The sequence below is a fragment of the Piliocolobus tephrosceles genome, chromosome 20 (assembly GCF_002776525.5).
Source record: "Piliocolobus tephrosceles isolate RC106 chromosome 20, ASM277652v3, whole genome shotgun sequence".
Taxonomy (NCBI): domain Eukaryota; kingdom Metazoa; phylum Chordata; class Mammalia; order Primates; family Cercopithecidae; genus Piliocolobus; species Piliocolobus tephrosceles.
In genome coordinates this window covers 34,580,654-34,593,954 of record NC_045453.1, presented here as the reverse complement: position 1 = coordinate 34,593,954, position 13,301 = coordinate 34,580,654, and the positions used below count along the sequence as shown (strand labels likewise).

Below are 13,301 nucleotides of genomic sequence, written 5' to 3'. Positions count from 1 at the left end.
CAGCACCTCCAGCTCCGTCCTGGCCTTTGCACAAAGACAGCTTATTCTGGGACCAGAAACAGACTCCCGATCCCCTAGGGGCTCTGAGAGTCCATGGACATTTCACTCAACACAGTCCTGGAAAAGCTCAGGAGTGGTGGGAAGAAGGGCTGACATGGACTTCTGAGGCCACGGCTCCACAGTTTGCTCTGTTATCTTAATGAGCAAAGCCAGTTGTGCTTTTGGGAAGACTTTCGCTATTGATTTTTTAAAAAGTAAGACATGGGAGGTTTGATTTGTGATAGAAAGGACAGGAAAATCCAGGCGCCTTTAAATAGCATCCTGGGTCTCCAGGAGAGAGGCCAGTGGTATCTGTGTGAGGTGAGCCTGGCCTGCTGCCCACTCTTCCACATCTGCACCCTCGCGAGGGGCTCCCATGTCCTCATCCGTTTTCTTTGGCTGCCTGGAGCTAATCTGCTCACCCCCTGCCTGCCCCTCAAGGGATGGCTGAGGACCAGCTGCCCATGGTTCCAGTGAGATAATGTCACATTCATTCCCTTTGGTGACACCGGACACACCCATGTCTCATAATCCTGAAAGACAACCAATCAAGTGTGCAATTCACCCTGTTCACACTGCAGCCCTGGGGTGGACCAAACGCGCAATTCACCCTGTTCACACTGCAGCCCTGGGGGCAGACCAAGCGTGCAATTCACCCTGTTCACACTGCAGCCCTGGGGGCGGACCAAGTGCGCAATTCACCCTGTTCGCACTGCAGCCCTGGGGGTGGACCAAGCGCGCAATTCACCCTGTTCACACTATAGCCCTGGGGTGGACCAAGCACGCAATTCACCCTGTTCACACTATAGCCCTGGGGTGGACCAAGCATGCAATTCACCCTGTTCACACTATAGCCCTGGGGTGGACCAAGCACGCAATTCACCCTGTTCACACTGCAGCCCTGGGGGCGGACCAAGCGCGCAATTCACCCTGTTCACATTGCAGCCCTGGGGGCGGACCAAGCACGCAATTCACCCTGTTCACATTGCAGCCCTGGGGGTGGACCAAGCACGCAATTCACCCTGTTCACACTGCAGCCCTGGGGGTGGACCAAGCGCGCAATTCACCCTGTTCACACTGCAGCCCTGGGGGCAGACCACGCAGCCACCTCTGTGAGCAGGCATGATAAAGGCCTGCCTTCCTGTCCCAGAGCTGGGATGCTGCTGACCCCTCCCCGGGGGCCTGCAGGGGTGTGTGGTGCCCCTGGGAGCTGGCCCTGGCTCTGGGCTCCATGTGCTCCAGATTTCAATGCAGAAACAGCCTCCCATTTGCCCGGCACTGCCAACTTCTGTAGAGCCTGGAAGCCGTCACTTGCTGGGCACTGGCCAGGGGTGCGGCTGCTGGTGAAAATACAGGACACCCATTGAACTCGTAGTTCAGATCAGCAAGGATTACTCTCCTGGTGCAAGCCCGCCCTACATGGTGCTTGGGTCACACTTTAAAGTGCTTTGCTGTCTCTCTGAACTTCACATTTACTTGCTGTCTTGTACTTTAGGGGCAGCCCCAGCAGAGGTCTCCTCAGTGACCTCCCCTTACCCCACCCAACCCAAGCCAGGCAAAGGTTTGTCCCAAAGAGGACCCCTCTCCACCCCCCACGCAGGAGGCAGCCTCAATGGGGAGCTGCTCCCCCCACACAGAAGGCCCCTGGGGTTTGTTAACCTGCAGACCTGGGCCACCTGCATCTGGATGAGCAGGTGGGGGCTGTGCCAGCCCTGCGGGGATGTGGACACCCGGGTTCCAACCCATGTGTGCCCTGAGGCTGGAAGGTTCTGCAGGAGCTTCTCAGAGTCACCCCTTAAGTTCTGGATTTGTTCTTTCACTCATTCATTTGTTCTGCAGATGCCCATCAAGGGCCTGCAATGCCAGGTGCTGGGCTGGACCCTCGATTACTGAGGGCCTGAGCCTCCTCACTGCTGGTGGAGGCCTCCCATTTCTTGGCAGTCACAGAGGGCACAGATGCAAGACATGACATGCTCAGCTAGGGTCCCACACATGGAAAAGCGGGCACTGCCACTTGTGCCAGAGTGAAGTCTCGGGGGACAGGCTCTTAGGTCAGCTCTGAGGGGAGCAGATGGCCTCAGTCACATGGGATCGCCTCTGCGGGGGGAGTCTGGGCCTCTCTCGCTTCCCGTTTTGACTGGAACCAAATCTTACGTGTAGCCGGGAGGCCTCCAGTGGCCTCAGTCCTCTGACCTCACTGCCTCCCCAGGGCCCTGGCATGTGCACCTTGCTCCCCTCGCCTCTCCGCCTACCCAGGAGCCCACCCCAGCCCCACTCCGGGAGCTGCTCCACCTCAGGCTTCAGCTCCTAGCCCACACGCCAGCTCCACAGAGGGGCCTGCCCAGGCCCACCACTGTTCCAGGACTCCCAGCGCCCGGGTTTCCTTCCCAGCCTGTCGGCCCTGCTGTGGCTGCAATCGCTTCTCCCCTGTGGTCTGCACCTCTCTTGACCCTGAAGCTTGTGAGAGCAGGGGCTTTGGTGGACGCCTGCTGCACGTCTGTGTCCGCACCCAAGTCCTGTGGCACCATCCTGGTGGCGGGGTCTGAGCAGCCCTCCCCAGCCCTCGGGGCCTGTGCTGCGCCCGCAGAGCCCACAGGGTCTCCAGCAAGCAAATGCTAAAGGCCTCACCTGGCTTGGAGCCCTCGTCCACGGAGCCGTTGTAGACCTGGTTGATGAACTCGGGGCGGTTGTCATTCATGTCGATGACGTAGATGTACAGGTCGATGGGGTTCTCCACCTTGTTGCCATTCATGTCCACAGCGTGGGCTCGGAGCTGGAAAGCAGCAGAGACACATCAGGGCCCGGTGGCGGGTGGGCACCCCCACTCAGCTGAGAGCGGCCCGGGACCTGCGGTGCTGGAGTGGGAGGCTGGTGGCAGAGGCAGGTTAGCTATAGGGGCCGGGGGGCTTTGGGCACGTGGTGGAATTCTCCGAGCCTCAGCTCCCTCCTCTGCAGAAACGGGGTTCGGGAGAGTGCAGAGTGGAGCAATGCGCAGAGCTGGAAGCCAGCATAATCCCCCAACACCCCATGGTCAGGCCCACCCAGGACCTCCCACGCCTGTCCGACTGTTCTGTGAGCCACCGACTGTTCTGATCAGATGTCTGGAGCAGGACGGGAGTCGTGTCCACCCAAAGTGGCAACAGAAAAGGCGTTTGTGCCTAACTGGGTGGGGGGCTTAACTCCTGCTACTGTGAGGTTAGTCCCCAGGAGAGATGGGGAGGAGACAGGCCAGGGTGTGCACAGAGGTCAGAGCTGGAGCTAGGAATTGGGTCCATTTGGGTGTCCACTGAGAGTCCAGCCCGGACAAGTTCCAGGCTCCTCTGCGTCTGCGTGCCCTGTCAGCTCTTGGACACAGCAGGGGAACACGGGTGGTGGGGGATCCATGCAGAGGCGGGGCTGGGAGGCCAGTGTGGAGCTCCCGGGAATGTCACAGGAACTGCCTTCGAGGTCAAAAGGGAAGAGCTGAACCTGGGCTGGAAGGTTCTGCAGGAGCTTCTGAGTCACCCCTTAAGTTCTGGATTTGTTCTTTCATTCATTTGTTCTGCAGATGCCCATCAAGGGCCTGCAATGCCAGGTGCTGGGCTGGACCCTCGATTACTGTGCACTGAAGGCAGTGTGGCTGCCCTGGAGCTTCCATCCGAGGGACAACGGACACCAGGGAGAGAAGAAGCCATCAGTGGCTGTGGTGGCCGCCAGGGAGGCCTCTCAGAGGAGGGGCTGCTTGAGCTGAGACCTCAAGAACAGGCCAAGGCAGAGGACACGGAGAGGCTGGGCACTGCCGCAGGCAAGGGGGCTGCTGAGGGGTTGCCGGAGAGTGGAAAGGGTATGTCTGAGGCCTCATCCACCCAGAGCTGGACGGTCACCCAGAGGTGTCCTCAGCTCACATCTTTCTGCCAAAACCCCACATCACCCTTGAAGTTGGACACAGCAGACCTCACTCAAGGTATTTGCAGCAAAACGTCATCAAGCCCAGGGTGGTCGGGAGAGGAGCCCCATGCCGGACGGGTCTCCACATCATCCCCCTGGTGGCCTGCCTCACATGGCCGCTCCCACTCCCACGACCTCGGGGGAACGGGGTGGACCCTGCATTCCATGCCTGCCCCAGGGAAACCCGGGAGCTAACTGTGTCCATGCCCGCACCAGTGTTTTGGTTTGGTTCCAACAATCCAGAGTGGAATTTTATCCCCTACGTGGCATGTTTAAGGAAGATCTAGAGGCTGGCTTTACCCAAAGAGGCAATCTGCCCTGTAGTAAGGAGACAAACTAGGCCTGACTCGTGGAGGAACTGCAGACTGCCACGCGAGATGTGACCGCACGCACACTGAGTCAGTTTTACGTATCCTGTTTAAACAGCCTGAAGTGCCGTGTGGTTGTCGTATCAGGCTGCTCCCGCCCTGTCGCGGGCAGACTCCTCCATCCCCGAGCCATCTGCACCTCCGTCCTGCTGTAGGACGCGCTTCCCACACACCCAAAGGTCACAAGGCCTCGGGAAAAAAGTAATTCTGAGCTAAAATTAAAGTTATTATCTCCCAACTAAAGCAGTTTCAGGTGCTATCTGGAGCAGCAGGAGCAGCGCGAGTGCAGATAACAAGGAAATACCGCCTCTGCCCGCGGCCTGCGTCCTCCTTGTCCCACAGCTCCTGTTGGAAATCTCCCCTGCCCACGTCCCAGACTGGGCACACACAGGGCGGGCCTGAGAGAGGTGATCTCGCCGCGGCGGTGGAGGAAACAGACAAACGCGGGTGGAGGAGTCCTCCGAGCGCTCTGCAACCTGCAAATCCAAGGGTCAGGCTCAGCGCATTTCCTCCAACATTTTGAATAGGACATTTTTCTATCCTCGTTCTGGGAGACAAGATTAGGAAATATTAGTATGTGGGCATGGTCTGGCCTTGGGGTGGGAAGGCGCTTGGGGGAAATGTGGCTGTTGACAGATGAATGTCCAGGTGTATGTGGGATCTAATTCTCCCGCCTCTTGGCTGTTCTCTCTTCTTCGTATCTTTTTTTTTGAGATGGACTCTCTCTCTGTGGCCCAGGCTGGACTGCAGTGGCGCGATCTCGGCTCACTGCAAGCTCCGCCTGCCGGGTTCATGCCATTCTCCTGCCTCAGCCTCCCGAGTAGCTGGAACTACAGGCGCCCGCCACCTCGCCCGGCTAATTTTTTGTATTTTTAGTAGAGATGGGCTTTCACCGTGTTAGCCAAGATGGTCTCAATCTCCTGACCTCGTGATCTGCCTGCCTCGGCCTCCCAAAGTGCTGGGATTACAGGCGTGAGCCACCGCGCCCCGCCTCTTCTTTGTATCTCAATTGTGGGTGCAGGATCCCTCCAAGGAATATGGAACTGGGAACGGTCCGTGGGGGCCTTGGAAGTGGCCGAGGGGTGCAGGTGTTGGAGACTTTCTTCATCGGTGACGTCGGCAGCCAACACGCATGGTGCGTTTGCTCAGGGCCAGGCAGAGCTGTAAGAACCTGATACATGTTAACTCCAGTTTCCATCGGAATCTGTGAGATTGGCATTGTCTTGGTCGCTACCTTACAGAGGAGGAAACTGAGGCTCAGGGAGGTGAGAAAGCTCTCGGAAGATGACAGCACGTGGCTGGGTGAGCTAGTGTGTCCGACTGACGGAATCCTTCAAGGAATCTTCTGGAGCGTCGCCCGGCAAAGCTATCAGTGAGTACTCGCGCGTGTCGTGTGTTTGAATGTTCACAGGCTGGCTTCAGGGTGACACGTGTCACAGTCTTCAGTATACTCAGGCGCGGGATGTGTCCTCCCCACCCTCGGCCCACAGAGCTGGGTGGAAAATGGATCAGGATCAAAGGATACTGGGGAGGCAGGAAAAACTCTAAGACGGCAGGAAAAACTCTAAGACGGCCCCAAGGATGTCAGGTGCTGGTCCCAGATGTGAAGACAGATGTGTTCCCTCCCCACTGGGCTACGTTTTTGACCTTAAGACAGGGCTGGGTAGGCGTCATCCAACCACACAGGCCTTCGAAAGCTGAGCATTCCCCAGCTGCAGGCGGGAGAGAGGAGCATGAGGGCATCCTATGCACCTTGCTGGGTGACAGTGGAGGGGACACGTGCCGAGGATGCAGGTGCCCTTCGGGGGTGACTGTGGCCCCCCGAACAGCCGGCAAGGACGTCGAGACCTCAGTCCTGCAACCACAAGGATCTGGACCTGCCGCAGCCCCAGGGAGCCTGGAGGTAGGTCCTCCCCAGGGCTGGGGGAGCGCCCAGGCTGGCTGGTGCTTTGATTTTGGCCTGGTGAGACCCTGAGCAGAAACACAAGCCAAGCCCACCTTGACTTCTGACCTACAGCGCGGTGAACTCATAGGGCGTGGTTTCAGCCACTAAGTTTGTGCCGATGTGTTACACAGCACAGAGAACACACCCCTGCTGGCTGGCACAGCTGGCACAGCTGCCCCCAAAGACCCTGGTGGGCGTCCTACAAGGTGGAAATCCAGAATTGGATTCACAATGGAGTCTGATGAGGACTGTGAGGCCTGCAGGGAGGGGCTTCCTCCTCCAGGGAAGGGCAGGGAAGCCGGGCACCCCCACGGCCTCCATCTCAGTAAGACAGAGAGATTAGCTACACGTGGAACTCGAGGCCTTCGTTCCAGAATTTGGCAGATGATGCAGTTTCTTCTCCAGTCTGGGCCCTGCATCTCCTGCTGACTCTGCCGTCCCTACAAGGGTGAGGAGGCTGGAGCCTGGCCAGATCTCAGGGCTCACCATTCCTCACCTTGAAAATGGGAAATGAGGATGATAAAACTGATCATCTCCACGAGCTTGCTCCTAGAACCTGGTGTGCAGGAGGCACTGAGAGACGCTGGCAACGTGGGATGACTGCATTTCTCATCTTCAAAGCGGGGAGAAAACCACGAAGCCTCAGGGCTGAGGCAGGAAACAGACAGGAACACGGGCCGGTGGCTCACGCCTGCAGTCCCAGCGCTTTGGGAGGCATAGTTGGAGACCAGCCAGGCCAACATGGCAAAACCCGTCTCCACTAAAAATACAGAAAAATTAGCTGGGCGTTTTTTTAGCAGGTGGGAGGTGCCTGTTGTTCCAGCTACCCGGGAGGCGGAGGCAGGAGAATCGCTCGAACCTGTGAGGCGGAGGTTGCAGTGAGCTGAGACAGTACCACTGCACTCCAGCCTGGCTGACGAAGTGAGACTCTGTCTCAAAAAAATTAAAAAAAAATAAAAAAATCCCAGCTACTTGGGAGGCTGAAGTGGGAGGATTCCTTGAGCCTGGGAGGTTGAGGCTGCAGTGAGCTGAGATTGTGCCACTGCATTCCAGCCTGAGTGACAGAGCAAGACCTTGTCTCAAAAAACAAACAAAAGAAAAACAAGAGAAGGGAAGGGAACGTGTGTGCAAAAGTGTCTGCGCAGTGGCAAGCCATGAGAGTGCTGGGGCAGGCTGCAAAAGAAAAAAGAAGGGAAGGGAACATGTGTGCAAAAGTGCCTGCACGGTGGCAGGCCACGAGGGTGACTGGGGCTGGTGGGTCTGACTTTTCACCAGCAGCTCCCCCGACCCCCAGCCTGGGCTCCCTCATCTTCCTCCATGGCCAGCTCAGGTGGGGAGTGTGGGGGGCCTCAGTGCATCCGTGGTGAGGGACAGGAGTCTTTGGGGGCACCTCAGCTTCCCCTGCAGGTGTGGGACCCAGGTTCCTGGTTCCCACCAGCCTGTGACCCCCATCTTTCTGGGGGTTTGCTGCAGGACCATCTACAGAGGCACCACGCCTTTCCTGGGTAGAGCCTGGTGCCGAGCAAGGCTGTTCATATGCATCAGGCAGAAAGAATAAACAGATAAATGGAGATGTGTGATGTGGTTTGGATGTTCTGTACCCTCCAGATCTCATGTTGAAATGTGCCCTCCAGTGTTGGAGGTGGGCCTGGTGGGAGGTGTTTGGGTCATGGGGGTGGATCCCTTGTCAATGGCCCGGTGCTGCCCTGGTGGTAATGTGTGAGTCCTTGCTCTGAGTGCACTCCAGTGCCAGTTGTTTAAAGAGCTTGGCACTTCCGTCCCTCTCTCTCTCTTACTCCCGCCACGTGGGATGTCTGCTCCCCTTCGCTTTCTCCCACGAGTGGAAGCTTCCTGAGGCCTCCCCAGAAGCAGATGCCGGCGCCACACTTCCTGTACAGCTTGCAGAACCGTAAGTCAAATAAACCTCTTTTCTCTCTATATCACACAGCCTCAGGTATTTCTTTACAGCAATACGAAAGGGCTAACACAGCATGTTTGCACCACATGTTCACAGAGCGTGTTTGCAGCACATGTTCACAGAGCGTGTTTGCACCACATGTTTACACAGTGTGTTTGCATGGCATGGCAGGAGATGATGGGGGCGCTGGATTCCTCCCCAGTGCCAGCCACTGTCTCTGCACACGGTGGGTTGGAAATTTCTACCTGTGCATGAGAGGAGGGCCTTGGGAATGAATCACAGAGGGGTGGGTGACCCAGATCCCTGGAGTGCCCATGCCAACCTCTGGCCCTGCACACCTGGACCCCTGTTGTGGGCAGAGCTCCCAGGCTGGGTTGTAGGCTGTGCCTCAGGCTTCAAGGTGCACGGAGGGGGCACTGTCCAGCGGTGGCCCTGGAGGTCCCTGTCCCCTAGCCGTGCTGTGTGCAGAGGTAGCTAAGCCCTGAAACTTCTCTGGGGAGTCGGTGGGAATGCCAAGGCTGCCTCTGGTGAGAATCCATGGAGGAGACACAGCTCATGGGGGATGCTGCAGGGAGGGCCAGCTCTGAGCTCCAGATTTCCAGGAGGAATTGCAAGATGAAATGGAAGGAAGACGCCTCCTGCTGGTGCAGGTCACCCAGGAATCCCTGTGCCTTCAGCAAGTGCTGGGCCCTGAGTCCTCCTGCAACAGGCACCTGGCAGCCCTACAGCACTCCTGGTGCCCCTCAGATGCCCCAGCCAGCACCCACAGGCTGCATCTGCGATGCCACACCAGGGAGAAGTGGGCTGACCCAGCTCCAAGTCTGCCTTGGTTAAACAAACAACAGACAGAAACACGTGTCAGGGACTCACGGAGCTGAAGGATTGGCTCCCCCTGCCCCACATCTAGATCTGGCAAGACTAGAGTCAAGTCTCTGTCTCTGAATCTGTTTCTCACGGTCAGTCTCTCTATTTCTTTCTGTCTCTATGTCTCTGTCTCTGTATTTCCTGTGTCTCTCTTCCCTGTCTCCTATGTCTCTCTCTGTGTCTCTGTCTCCCTCTCTGTCTCTGTATCTCTATCTCTGTGTGTATGCATCTGTGTCTCTCCCTAAGTCCTTGGTCTGTAGCTATTTCTTGTCAGTAAGGGCTGTTGAGTTCCGATTCCTGAGCCTGTTGTAGACGCGTGTTGACGGCAGCCCAAAGCCCGTTGTGGGAGCCAGCAGCCATGCTGAGGGCCTGTCTCTTGCTGCACAGTCTGTGGGCATCAGCTGGAGTCTCTGGTTGGTTCTGTGGTTCTGCCCCGGCCACTCCTGGAGGGCCCAGCACACGAGGCCCAGCCACTGTCAATCAGGTCTCCCCAACACCCAGCCGAGGCGTGAGCCTTCCCAGGAGGCAGCCGTGAGGGACTGATAAGGCCCCAGTGCAGACCGGGGTTAGGGCAGCCACCTCCCAAGTGGGCTCCCCAGGATCCATCCAGCTCCGCCCCTGCTTCAAATGGTGCCTTAGGGGCTGTCAGGGAGGCCCCTGTGGCCAACAGCGAAACTGACCTTCTCCCATCAACACCCTCCCTTCTCTGAATGCTTAGTGAGTCCCCTGAAGGCCAGGCTCTGTTCTTGGCCCTGAGATCTGGTGTAGACAAGCCGGAGGATTCCCTGCCCCTGTGCAGCCTCCTTCTAGTGCGAGATGGAAAGAATGAACCCCAAAACAAATAGTTGCAGATGTGAGAAGCTGCAGGGTTGGGCCCTGTTCGGTGCCACTGGCTGAAGCCCAGTGAAGGTAGAGCTGAGCAAGGTGACACTGTCAGGCAGGGCCGAGTCTTCCATGGTTGTTCCCGAGTTACTACGGAGGAGCACATGGCCCTGACAGCACGGGCTTGTGCTGAACGCCTCACCGGGGTTAACCCTGGAGTCCTCAGAACAAGCCCATGAGGAGGAATAGGGACTGAGGCCAGGAGAGGTGACATCATTTGCCCAAGAGCTCACACCTGGTCAGGGGCAGGTCTGGGTGTGACCCTCGCGATCTGGCTCCAGCCTGTTCTGCGCTGCTGGTGCGGCCTTCACCTACACACGATGGACAGCCCTGGACCCTGAGGTGGAGGCATGTGCACCTGCCGCTGCTTTCACTGCGGCCCAGGCCCCCTCCTCTCAGCCAGGGTCAGTTCAGCCTGGGAAGAGAAGGCCCGCCCCCCAGAAGCTGAGGCCGCAGCCCCACCTCTTTCCGTGCACAACCCGTGACAGGGAACAAGCGCAGCTCTCCTTTAAGAGGCTCTTGCTGCCGCGAGAGATGTCGGAGGAAATGAAAAGCCTGCAGGACGCATGTCCCAGTCTGGAGAGGGTAGGAGGGACAATGGGCTGTGCTTTGAGTAAGGGGCCAAGGGCAGCATGAGGGGCCCCGAGGGAGCATTGCAGCTCCCTGACTCCCTGCCCCGCAGAGCTGTCCAAAGCAGAAGACCATGTGGATGGAGGCCTTCTGGACCAGTGGTTCTCCCAGTGTGGGCCCAGGCCTGACTTGCATCCTGGGGAGTGTGTGAAATGCAGTTTCCCAGGCCCGCCCTGGGCCCACCCTGCTGCCTTAGAGACGGGGGACAGTGCCCAGCAACCTGGGCTTTCCCCAGCTTCCCAGGATTCTGCTCCAGGCCAAAGTTGGAGCACTGCCTGTAGAATTAGGACAGGTAGGGCCCTGCTGGGGGCACCTGCCAAGGCCTGGTGGGGCTGAGGTCGCCACCCCAGGGCCCGGCTCCCACCTGGGCGTGGACACTCACGTGGTAAGAGGCGTGCTCCTCCCGGTCCATGGGCCGCGTGACGTACATCCGGCCGGACATGGAATCAATGCTGAAGACCTCCATGGGGGGCTGGTCGGCACCCACTCCCGTGATGCTGTACCGGATGGGGATGTCATTGTCTTTGTCGGACCGGATCTGAAAGGCAGGAGCAAAGCGAGAAGAGGTCAGCCTGTGGTGAGGTGAGGCCCAGGGCCCTACCTCTGATGTTCATCCCCTCCCGTGAGTTCCTCAAGCTCGACCATTTTGAGGTATGATGGGGACCACAGCTGATCTGTCGTCCACTTTGGGAACTGGAAGGACGATCGACGGTCAGGGTTTTACTGAGAGCTGCTGACTGCAGGTCCAGGGCCCATCAGTAACAGGGAAGGGCAGGTCTAATATTCCGAGTTCAGCAAACACACCGAGAACTTGGGATGCCTGGCAGACACCTGCAGCACAGGTGAAAACAATGGAAATGATGGTATAAAATGGCCTCATGTTCTGACGTCAAACCCAGGATGAGACAAAGGCAAGAAAACGAGCAACCTCCATGGTGAGAGGAAAGACTAGGACCCAATGCATGTGTGCCCCAGCCTTTCTAATTGTTTAGAAAACAGTTTAATGATGGTTATCTGGGTCCCAAGTCCAAAGTAAGCTAGACAAGGTTGAGAACTGGGGGAGGAAATGGAAGGACACAGGCAGACACGAAACTGAGTTTTACTTGGGATGGGGAAGGGTTAGGCAAAGGCTTCATTTTGTTTTTGAGCAGAGAGTGAGATTCACACAAGTTCTGGAGAAACAGAAAGGACCCTGGTAGCATTAAAAACAAGATGCACATCTTTCACTCAGTTGAGGTGAAACCTCCTGTAGTGAGGAGGGGGACTTGGTGGTCACCAGCCCACCACAGGTGAGCGGCGCTTCCCAGAGCCTGGGGGGGCCCCTCAGGGAAGTGGGGAGAGGCCACGGGGATTTGAAAGGTGAAATTGAGAAGATGGAATGAATGGATTTGCATTCAACTTTGAGCATGTCTTTAGAACACACTACTTTTTTTCTCAAAGTCCACAGGATCATCACATTTCATAATACAGTGGGCCGCAGTGAACACCCCAAAAATACCCCCAAAATAAAATGGAACAGGACTCTTTTCTTTTTTCTTTTTTTTTTAGAGACAGGTCTTACGCTGTCACCCAGGCTGGAGTGCAGTGGGGCAATCATAGCTCACTGCAGCCTTGGCCTCCTGTGCCCAAGCAATCCTCCCACCGCAGCCCAGAGCAGCTGGGATTACAGGTGCCAGCAACCACGCCCAGCTGACTTCTGAAATTCTTTTGTACAGACAAGGTCTCACTATGTTTCCCAGGCTGGTCTCGAACTTCTGGCTTTAAGCAATCCTCCCACCTGGGCCTCCCAAAACACTGGGATTACAGGTGTGAGCTGCCGCATTCGGCCTGACTAGGACCTTCAACTGAAATGATGCAATTAAAAGTTAATAATAAAACTGAAAAAAGACCTTTTAGAAACTCGAATGATGCTGCAAAATAACCATTGGGTCAACAGGAACCAAAGTTATTTTTAGAGGCTTTTAAAAATATTTCTTTTGTTTAATAATAATATAACTACGTGACTGTGATACAGTGAAACCCAGAGATTGAGTCCCTGCAAACCCATAACCGTGAATGTTTTCATAATCAAAATAGAATGACAGCCAATGAACCAAGCGCTCAACCCCACAAGGAAAGGAACAAGAAAGCAGGAAGCAGCAGACACGAAAGTCATCAATAAATATGACACAGAAAGAATTTGAAAACAGAAAAATCGGGACAACGATAGATTCCAGAGCTGTAGTTAGGTGAAAAGTCCTCAGGAAACTGCTGCGTCTTTGATAAACGTCAGAGAAAAAAGATAAGATATTTTTAAAAGCATTTTCTTCGCTATATGTTACGCAAGCACAGGTGAAAATTGTTATGAAATTGATTACTTTTTGAGAAAATATACAATTTTAAACTTGACTAGCAGAGAACACACACCTGGAGATACCGTATGACTTCAGGAAATTCCTCCTAAAAGAGCTCAAGACAGGTCAGCTTGCCCTGGAATTTCTGGAAACCTTTCCAGAGCAGAGAACAAGAGAGAAAAAGCAGCCCCCTCGGTTTCATGAAGCTCGCAGACCTTGAAGTGCAGATGCATTCTGAATTCTGATGACACACAGCGTGACCACTGCAACCGCGCCACGTGTGGCCTAGGTGTCACACCCAGCAGATGCCAGCGAGCAGATGCAGCAGCGACTTCCAAGCCTGCTTTATCGTGCCTGAGTAGCCCTTATCTCAGAGACAGAGGGCTGGCTTCTCA

General features: G+C 56.2%; 1 protein-coding gene across 1 annotated transcript in view; it reads right to left on the bottom strand.

Annotated features, from left to right (window-relative positions):
• The window catches only part of CDH4 (cadherin 4), a 432,089-nt gene that overhangs the window by 78,250 nt on the left and 340,538 nt on the right, over positions 1-13,301 (bottom strand). The window contains exons 4-5 of the mRNA XM_026455132.1: positions 10,956-11,111; positions 2,668-2,812 (exon numbers count right to left, since the gene is read on the bottom strand). Coding sequence (XP_026310917.1) covers positions 2,668-2,812; positions 10,956-11,111 — 301 coding nt within the window. The remainder of the gene's footprint in view (positions 1-2,667; positions 2,813-10,955; positions 11,112-13,301) is intronic.